The 10988-nt window shown below is 32.9% G+C and overlaps 1 protein-coding gene across 13 annotated transcripts in view; it reads left to right on the top strand.

Annotated features, from left to right (window-relative positions):
- Window positions 1-10988, top strand: part of LOC117421494 (transcription factor 4) — a 173086-nt gene that overhangs the window by 96241 nt on the left and 65857 nt on the right. For 10 of the 13 annotated variants that reach the window (XM_058995294.1, XM_058995274.1, XM_058995268.1 and 7 more), the window contains 2 exons: window positions 26-155; window positions 1326-1375. The exons of the other annotated variants lie outside the window; for them this stretch is intronic. In XM_058995294.1, coding sequence (XP_058851277.1) covers window positions 26-155; window positions 1326-1375 — 180 coding nt within the window. The remainder of the gene's footprint in view (window positions 1-25; window positions 156-1325; window positions 1376-10988) is intronic. 13 annotated transcript variants of the gene reach the window in all.

Raw genomic sequence — 10988 nt, 5'->3', positions numbered from 1 at the left:
CCTGGTGTGTTCTTTCCCATTTCAGCCGAGTCACCTGGGAGGTGAGATGGGTATGGGTAGTCCTGGGGCACTTTCACCTACAAAGCCAGGGTCACAGTATTATCAGTACTCCAGCATTAATCCCAGAAGACGGCCATTGCACAGCGACTCCATGGGTGAGCTTCTCTCCTAAAGCCATGGGCTTAAGATCCTTTTAGTCACTCCATTATATTAACCTGTTAGTCACCTCATCAGAGTAACCATCACTGTTCATCCGTTTGTGACATCATCGGGGCTCATTGTAAAGGGTAAAGAAGTCCTTTTGAGCATCTTTTTGGTTTACAAAATATCCTTAATGTTGAACTCCTTCTTGTGTATTCAGTACGTTTTTGGAAGGTTTACAAATATGCACAGCCACGCAAATGGCTTATTAGTTGAAGTCCTTCTTCCTTTATAAACCAGAACCATGCTGGTAGTAGAGAGAGAATACTCAATTGATAGAAATGCTTTCCACCTTGGCAGTGTCTCATCATGTCCTCTGGTTAATACAGTCGATACAGTTGAAACTGGGATAAAACGAAATATTTAAGCTTGAACCCACTGATTTTAAAATATAATTTTGTGGAAGCTACTTTTTGGCAAGTAGAATGAATACCCACATCTGCATTGTGTTTTGACTGGTGTGGTTTTAGCTTTGAAATGATTTATACATTACAACAAAGTAGTTTATAGTAATAAGTACCTGTAATATTTCATGGGGTTATTTTAAATATTTGTACGACCAGTTTCTGCTTTCCAAATGAATAAAATGATGGAATGTATTCATCATCATGCCTATGAATGGCTTAAAAAGAAAAATAGACATTCATTTCACAGACCGGAGGGATTTCCAGGTCTGCTTTCTCAAGCCATTTCATTAAAAGCAGTGATTTCTTTATATAAAATATATACACTTCTATATCTATATCTTTTCTTTCTATGCAGCTGAAGGGCTTTTGTCTGAAATGTCCTTTTGTGTACATCCAAAGAAAAAAAAAAACTTTTCTTACACATCCACACAAGAGAAAGAGAGACAGTCCTCTGCTGTCAAGAAAGAGATTTACACTGCACTCTCTTATTGTGTTATAAATTGGTCGGTATTGTCTCACGACTTCAACAACTCAACTATAGTTTTAGTTTAGGAGACTAGCCCACTCTTTATTTAAGCATCATTTTCTGCCATTTTGCTCATTTTTATATTGTTTTGGAGAAGTTTAGTCTGGCGGTTTCTCGCAAGAGTAGAATAAACATTTAATAGTTTGTCGTAATAGATCATTCTACTTAATTACCTTTTTTCCACTTTACAGAAGTTCAGACAAAGAAAGTCCGGAAAGTTCCTCCAGGGTTACCATCCTCAGTAAGTTTTAAAGTGCAATTTAATAAATGTGTACATTGTGCTTATTTGTTTATTTAGATAGTGAATGACTGAAGCCATGACAATTGTAACTTGACGTGGTTACCACTGTCAGTGTGTACAAAAATTAAAATCAAGTTCAAGTAAAACAATTCGGTTAATAAATAAATATAATTTACTGAAGAATTATTGTAGATTACACTTTCCTTTGATTGGAATTGGTCCATACATGTTTTTGTTTGCTATGACCCCATTCATGGGAATAAAATAAGTTAAGTATGAAGTCTGCAACCTTTACATTTTAAAGGCTGTGTTTTGAGCAAGTCTTCCTCGAAGCTGCGTTGACTGAGTAGCTTGCCTATTGTCCTCTGTGGCGTTAGCCGCAGAGTCTGATAAGAACAAACGGGTGGGAGAAAAAAAAGCTGTCTGCTGTTTTTATCAGGGTTATCAGCACTTTTTAGTAAATGACTCCTGTGTAATGCCATTTTTACCTTGCTGGATGAAAATAAAAATACAAATAAAAAATTAGGCTCTGCTGACCTTCATCTGTGAAAGCAGGTCCCATTTTTCATTTCATTCGTAAGTAGATGAAAGCTCTTCGACTTCAGGTACTCCTGTCTGGGTTCCAGTAAAATGGTCATGTAAAGGGATGTTTTTTTGTTTGTTTTTTGTTCTTATTACTAACTGTAGCAGCCAATAATATGGGATAACTGCAATCCAATATTTATGATAGTGAGTTCATACCAGTTTAAATGGTCTCGGTTCACAAGTGGTCTTTGTATGGTTTGGGTCGGCTTTGATTACAGAGCATTCACATTTACCGGACATTAGAAGTCAGGCATGAGATGCAGTTTGAATATTAATCTAGTTTACTGGTGAGGGCTAACCAGAAATCAGGAATTATAATAGGAACATTTTATCAACATAACCCTATGTACAGTACATCTAATTTTGTTCAGAACACGCATTTCAAGTGTTTAGGATTAGCTTGAATTCTTTTCAATTATTCTATAGAGAAGTTTGTAGATTTGTGTTGCTGTGCAATGCAGACACTGATTTGTTTACAAGTGGCAAGAAATACATAGTTTACATTTAAAAATGTAACTTGGTTTCCTTGAAAATGATTTGGAAGTTTTGTTACTAATGATGTTGCTTTAAATCGATGTGTCATAAAAGAACAACAAATGAGGTCGTATAAAGGTACATGGCATGCTTGTATTTCAGTATGCTATGTCCTTATTGATATTCAAATTATTATTATTATTAATAATAATAATAATAATAATAATAATAATAATAATAATAATAATAATAATAATAATACCACCAATATTATTTTTGTATTTCAATTGCATGTAAATGCTTATAAAATGAGACCATGCTTGTTATAAAATGGTCTTTTAAAACATTTATTTATTTTGTTTTTGTTTCAGTGTTTGTTTTGTTTGTTGCTTTTCCTGTGAATTTTTTTTTATAATTCTTTTAGTATATTTTAAGCACAATTAGGACTAACAGTGTGTAAAACAGATCAACAGTGCACTTCAGCAGTTCAACCAGCTTTGTTCATTACTTCAGTAAAGACTATGTACAGTATCTAACATCATCGACTATAGACAAGTGTAAAATCATTTTTATTATTCAAAATTTGAAAATGTATTTCCTGAGGTGCATATGGTATACAAAATGAAATGTTCACCTATCTCATAAGGATCACATGTCTACAAATGGTATTCCAGAAATATTCACTATTTTCAAAAAATATATATACAGTACTAAGTAAAACCTTTTTAAAATGTATTGGTGGTTGATATATTGGTGTTATTGCAAGGGTTTTACATTATTTAATGCCAATTACACAACAAACAGCATACCAACAGAACAAAAAGGTATTACTTTTTTTCAGTAAATAAGCGGTTTTTCAAAAAGAACTGTTTGTTTTAAAACATAATTGGTAATCAATGGATGAACTGAATACGACATTGTGTTTGTTATTTATTTAGGGAGCATTGCTTATTTAACACTGAGTTTATTTAACTCATTTAAATGAATCTAATAGACTGCTGAGACAAAGGGAGCACTTAAATTCTCATTCTACTTTTATTTTGCATTCTTTGCTTTGTTATTTTAATAATGCATGTTTTCTGCTAAAAGGTTATTTTTTTATTGATATCAAATACGGAGGTGTTCATAGAAGATCTTTTCATTATAGCTCGTTTATCTGTTGAATTGGATGTAAAATAAAGAATAATCATACAGAGTAGATTCATGGATTCATTGTGATGTCACACTATAGAGTTCAGCTCAGTATAAAAAGCTTTGTTCTGCAGAGTTGTAAGTCCTCTCTATTATGAAAAGAAAAGGGAGGGTCAAGACTTACTACAGTGTCAACAGTAGGAGTATTGTTAGCTACGCATTTTGAATGGGCTTTCCAGTAGTCTAAGGGTTTGATTATCTGAGATCCGTTACCATGAAGTCATGGAAATTCAGAGGTAGCATTTGAAAAATGTTCCTCCTGAGTGTGTTTTTTTTTTTTTTTTTTTTAATTTATTTGTTATTGGTTAAACAAATAAAATATGCAGTGCCATCTAAAACTACAATACATTTTTATTTTATTATTTATTTATTTATTTATTTATTTTTAAATAAAGGATTGGGGTGTTGATTGGAAAATGTGATTAGTGAGATGGTGACAGTCCCTAACCTTCTTGATAATGCAGTGAAATTTAAGTGGGAAAAAAAACCCAACAACTATTACTGCATCCCCCCCCCCCCCCCCCCCCCTTTTAAATATTTTCCTAGCTCCCATTCTATTGTTGGCAAAAATGTTTACAAAGTTAATTTACTTAAACTACAATTATCCTGTCACTTCAGGGAAACCTTGAAATAATGTGGTAATCAAAAGGAAATTAGTTCCCATTAGGCAGTGCAGTTTCACTGGTAAATGTATTTTTAAAGTACATTGGCTTTTTCTCTTCATCATTTAATGCAATAACTGATAAAGGCATTGTCATTTTTGATGGAATAATCATACCATTACACATTCACAGCACTGTGGACATCATACTGTGGGCACTGCACTAAATAATATTCAGATGAATAGTTTGAAACCTCAGAACTGACAGTGTGTTGGTATACACAATATATACAGTATATCAAGTTGTCATGTTTCTGGTATTCTGTGTGTTTTTTTTTTTTTTTTTAATGGTGGGACTGATTGGGTGTCTGTGTGTGTGATTTATTTTTTTTTTCTTAAAGAAAATGTTTTATTCTCATATGTTTAATTAGTGTTGGTGCCATCATGAATTCGGATATGTAAAACTCACAGAAAAACAAAAACAGACATGTCAAACATGCATATCTAGGTAATCAAAGTGTTATGTGTTTAATATATATATATCAAATATATATATATATATATATATATATATATATATATATATATATATATATATATATATATATATATATATAATTTATGTATTTGCTAAATTAAATCTGATTATATTTAAAGTAGACAGCGTTAATTAAATTAAACTGGGTTTACCAGGAGGCACAGTTGGGATTTACTGTCGTCTTGTCAAGACTCATCTGATGTGCTGTAAACCCTGAGCTCTTGTGCCCCCTTCAGAGTTATTCTGGTACTTATGTCATTTTATATTTATCTACTAGTATTCGGCTTTAATAAGAGACTAAATGCACAAACATTTTGGGTAACGAGTATCAAAGCTTGTGCTCTTGTTCATAAATGTTTGTTTGTTTGTTTGTTTGTTTTTATTATTGTTTTACACATGGGACTCTTGGTAAAAATTATGTTTTTGGAAACCACATTCACTGAATGAATACTGAATTACGGTTGCATTCTACTTTTGTTGAAAAACAAAATTAAGAACCCCAAGCCCTTGTGGATTTCTACTACAGTACACACAATGAGAGCATAGTATACTGTTATATATAAAGTGGTCTGTTTGCTGGGCAAGGATCTTTTAATCCATTTATTTATTTGTGGATAAAATGTGTATACCATGCACATACTGTGAAATTAAAAGCCTTTTTTTTATTAAGACACATTGCACATTAATGCATTTTTAAAAATTACAGACACCACTAGTTCATGTGGCTAGAATTGTTTATTGATGTTTAACTGTGCTCTTGTGGTTTCCACAATGTTGTCAGCATATGTCATGCAGTTGTATTTTCAGAAAATAAACCTTGCCCATACACACGCAGAGACTCAGAGTCCCAGCACTCTGTCAGTCCCTGGCTCCCTAAACATCCAGTAGGAAACATAAACTTTATTGTTTGCTAGCCTAGCTGGCTTCCCTGTCTCACAGTTGCTTTGCTCCAGAGATGCAGTAAAAAAATAAAAAAATAATATTTACACACATTGCAAACACACGATCAATGAGCCACATTATAAAGCTTCAGTTTAACTTCCAGAGAGATGGGAGTCCTAAGACTTACACATTTATGATCACAATGTACAGCTACGGCCAAAAGTTTAGCATCAGCTAGAATTTTAGGATTGAGACATTAATAAAAAAAAAACTATATGAACATAATTTTATTGAACATCATGTAATCCAAAGAAACTATGAAATGATAAAACAAATACTGAAAGCCATAATAGTATTACAGTATTTCATGTTAGATTTTGAAATGTCTTTTTTTTTTTTTTTATCTTTTAGCAATCTTTTTTTTTTTCGTTTACAAAGCGGTATGCAATTCAGTAAGTTACTGTAACATTGTTTAGCAGGTTTCATTTGACTTTATGAAGCAAAGTGAGTAAATTCTATAGGGTGATGCAAAACTTTTGGCCATAGCTGTAGATAACAGGATATCAAGGCAAGCCGGTAGCTTGACTGGTAACCAGAAGAAACGAGAAATGTTTCTACTATTGCATGCACATTTTGTCTGTGTAGAGAGCAGCGCAAAGTGCTGAAGCATCCTATAGAAAGTTAACTCTTGTGCCTAATTCCCATGGACCCTGCTGTGTTAGCCAATGCCCCCTTGTGGAGTTAAAGAGATGGTTATTATTTATCCCTCTGCCTTTCAGCTGTATTTTAACAGAGTGCCCAATTTAAATCACTTCACATGTCACTAATCGCTTTGGTATATTAAAACAGATTTTAATAATTGTAGACGGAAGTGGACTTGGCTGTTAAATGATCTCAACATTTTTCTTTTTTTAATTGAGCTCAGAGAACAGTTAACCTGAGTTTATATTATTTTGTCTTAGGTATTTGCTTTTTAATAAGTTAAAATAGATTAAAAAAAAATGTATATCATTAACACTAATAATGCTGTGGATTTAGTATTGTAAAGAGTACATATTCTGTAGTCTGAGAGCCGTACTCCTTTATTAACAAGACTCCTCTCCTGTATTGACTAGCCAGAGATATACATCCACAGAAAAAGAGCTCTAAATCTAAGTAAAACATGTAATAAAGAGTATTGTTTAGTAGTTTTGAATGGCCATTTTTAGAAAAAGCAAAATACTGGATTACTAACTGACATTTTGAAATTTAATAAGCTTTTGTAGTCTTCAGGGGATGGTCTCAAAATGTTATTAAAGTGTGTGTGTTTGGGGGGGGGGGGAATAATGTCTATGTTTGAACATAATATTAATAATTTTTTGTGAACATGGCAAAATCTTATTCTTTAGCATGGAAATTGTGGGGGTGGGTTGGAGGGGTGCTGAACGCAGCAAAGGTGCTGTGATGGCGTTTGGGTTTCCTCATGGAGCAATTTATCTCGCACAAAAGAACAAGCTGTTTTAATTTTTGTTTAAAAACAATGTTAGGCAACTGTTGCAAAATCAAGCCTGCAAGTTCAGTTAAGTAAAGACTTCATCCTTTTGTGTAAAGTGTGTTTTCCCGTTTCAGCAGTAACAAATATATATATAGTTCCACAAATGTGTTAAAGCAAAAAAATATACTATACAATGTGACAAGAAACTAACAATAAATACACCAAATTCTAAATATGACATGCTTTTTTAATTTTTATAAATAAGTCTTTTATATGAGACCTAGATTGCACTTTTTAAATGAAATCTTTTCCCAAGATTACAGTAGTTGGATTTGGCTATAGTTATGTTAAGGCTTTCTTAGCAAAGTAATATACTGCCCACATTAAATCTAAATGAAACTGTAAAAAATTAAGACATTTTAAAATACTGTACATAAATACAGTATTCTATGAAATTGTCATTATGTATTATCAGTTGTAGTTAATCCAGAGTATGTTACCCAAACCTGTAGTTTTGTAGACAATTTCCACCATAGAGTTGTACAGAAATAATTTATTAGGGAGGCTGTGTAGTCCAGTGGTTAAAGTAACAGACTTGTAACCAGGAGGTCCCTGGTTCAAATCCCGGCTCACTCCCTGACTCACTGTGTGACCTTGAGCAAGTCACTTAACCTCCTTGTGCTTCATCTTTCAGGTGAGACGTTGTTGTAAGTGACTCTGCAGCCTAGTCTCTGTAAGCCGCCTTGGATAAAGGTGTGTGCTATAAACAAATAACAATAATTACTCAACTTTTTTTTTTTTTCTTTTTCTGCTTCATGGTCATTCCTCAAAAACAAGATAGATTGGAAAAGTGTGAGGTTTGTCAGTCAACCTAATCAGTAAGGGTATGCAAGTTGTTTATACACACACAGAGAAACCAGCAGAAGTAGAATTAGATAGATGGAGAACAACATGGTGCGTGTATGATCTGCTGATATCAGTTAAATCTGCTAGTTTATATCAGACTGGTATGTTTAATACTATTTGCAGAGGGGAGTGCTAAATGTTTGTACTAACCTGTACCATGTTTTAGTGCAAGGCTGCCTATATCAAAATGCAGTAGAGATGTTGGTTTATTTATTTATTTTTTAAATGTATTTATTCATATAAAATACTTTAGTTTAGCTTAGTTTATTGACTTTGTGCCCGCAGAACCAGCACAGGTACATCTCAGTAGTGCAAGCACCAATACAAAGACCATACTACTAAGTAGACCATACCCACTAAAATATTTTATAGAAATAACATGTTCCACAAAAATAAATTGCAGCATATTATCAGAAATAGTTACATGTGACATGCAACAGTGTCTCCTGTTGTGTGCCGGCCTTAGTGAATGAAAAGTGCACCAATTCCAATCCTTAATTAGTTATACAAACATTTTCTCTCCAGGATAGAAGGGTGGGGTTTTAGTGAGAGGGCCTTGGAAAGAGCATTATTCAGTATAAGGTCTAATATTCCACTCAAAACACAAACAGTAAGAACATGCATTCATTTTATTTACATTTATATGTTCTACAACAAACGTATATCCGATCAGGTGTGATCTTGTTCTGTACAAATGTATCGTTATAGACCAGTGACAGTCACAGATTCTAAATACGCATCCTACACATAAAGCGGGTGCCACTAAAAGGGCAGGGCTCAAGAAAAAAAGAAGGTTGGAGCTCCTTTCTATTTCAACCTAGAAGAACATGACATTTCAATATTTCACAATGCAAGATTGTGTTTTTTTTTGTTTTATTTATACTGCACTGTAGGTGCTGATGCAGTAGGACATTCCAGCTTTCATATGTTATGCATATGTTATTGGCCGTTTTGTATTCAGCTGGACTTGATAACGACAGAATGAAAAGCAGCAGAATGATATGACGGCCCATATAACAAATGTTGTTTATATTCAACTTTTTGTTTTATAATTTTAATAAGGTTTGCTAATCTCATTCCAGTAATATGACTGCAAACTTGATTATCATCGGTAACTCATTTAAAGAGAAATCTACTATTTTATGGTTTTGATAAAGACTACACTATGGACACTATTGTGGTCCTGGGTTTCATTGTAATCAGACTTAATTTTGGAAACGCTAGAATTTAAACTGCAGAAGGCACCTTTTGAATTATCCATTAATTGTGGGGATAATTAAATACCGCTTGTGTGCAACAGGCTTGGCAAAGTAGAGCTAAAGCTTTTAAAAAACTTATTTTTTCTCAAATTTCAAAGGTTCTGTTTGTGCAAAAATCAGAGAATCACCATAAGGGCTGCTTTGCATTTTTAATTTAGTAACTAACATATGAATACATTTGCATATTAATTAGTTGCAGATTAAATCATGCATACATAATTGCCTCCTTACTGTGTTTAATGTTTGTCAAAATCTCCAGCCTGGGTTGATGGATGTCATTTGAAGATTACAATTTGATGTACCCTTGGAAATATTTGAGCAGATAATGCAAGATTTGAAATGGCAGAATTAGCTAAAATTATAGAACAATTACTAATAAATACTTGGAGGGAAAGGTGCAGTTCCTTTTACAGAAGATTTTTCTGTGCACCGAGTAATTCCCTATTCACAGTCATTAATGCATCTCTTAATTACCCAGCATATGCAGATTAACACTTTCAGCACTGGATTTCTTTAGTTCTACAATGTGTAAAATGAAATTAGTGTTTGTTTAAAATTCAGATCAGTTCATTAAAACAATTTGAACTTAAAGGATCATAAAAAAAAAAATACATGTTTTTTTTTTTGTTGTTTTTACTATAATCCTGTGCTTAAATTGTAAATGGTGAACAAAATAGGTGCATATATATATTTCTATTATGTGTTTGAGTTAAACTATCATTACCAATTGGTATAACATAAGGAAGTGTTTGTTTTTTTTTGTATCCATTTTGTGCTGTTGTATTATTGTATTGCCATGTTACAAAAGGTTTGGGCAAAAGATACAAAGGATTTGTTAGAAATTATATTTGTCGGTCCGTGATAGTGCATTGCTGTACCATTTCAAGTAGAGTGTGTGGTAGAAGTTTGGTTCAGGGCTTTATTTTATTTTATAGGGAAATAAAGGTATTTCTTGTGTGTATATATATATATATATATATATATATATATATATATATATATTGAGAAACTCAGTTTGAACAACAGTTGTGTTATTAATATATATATATATATTTTTACTGCAGTTTAGTTTCTGGACTTCAATAAAACTTAGACAATTTAGCACTAGGTGTTCTGGTGTATGCAAAAAAAAAAAAAAAAAAAAGATAAAAAACTAAAAAATATTTGACATGTCTAACTTTAGCAGTAAAAATAGTTTGCATATCTATACCTAAAGCAATTATATGTGTTAAACAACAATATTGCTGGAATATTTATTAATGTGTACTTTTATATGCAAAGATGCTGCAATTATCTGAAACATGCAAGTGTTCCAGCTCTCTGTTGTGCAGCTGAATATGAAGGATGAAAAAAAGCCATCAGAGATGGGGTCAAGATTGATATTTTACAGGTGTTTTTGCCACAAAAACAGCTGAACATTTGCTTTTCAGCAAGGTGTTGATACTTTATTAGCGGTCGGCAGATATGCTTGTCTCATGAGGAATGTGTGGTTGTCAGCTGGCCAGGCCAGAATTATTAACTACTTTAAAGTGGCGTGGTATTCAGACAGAGAAGCCCCTTGGTTGGTGTCAAAACTATCTGATGGGATTTTGTTTTTTTTGAGCATCACACGATCAGGATTTTCTTTTGTTTATATTAGCTGTGCTTTTTGTTTAAAAAATGGTGCTGTCGTTGCAGGATTTACATGTTTGTTTTCTGTGGCA

This window comes from Acipenser ruthenus, chromosome 2 (genome assembly GCF_902713425.1).
Source record: "Acipenser ruthenus chromosome 2, fAciRut3.2 maternal haplotype, whole genome shotgun sequence".
Lineage (NCBI taxonomy): Eukaryota > Metazoa > Chordata > Actinopteri > Acipenseriformes > Acipenseridae > Acipenser > Acipenser ruthenus.
The sequence above is the reverse complement of the archived record's forward strand: the minus strand, read 5'-3'. Positions and strand labels throughout refer to the sequence as shown.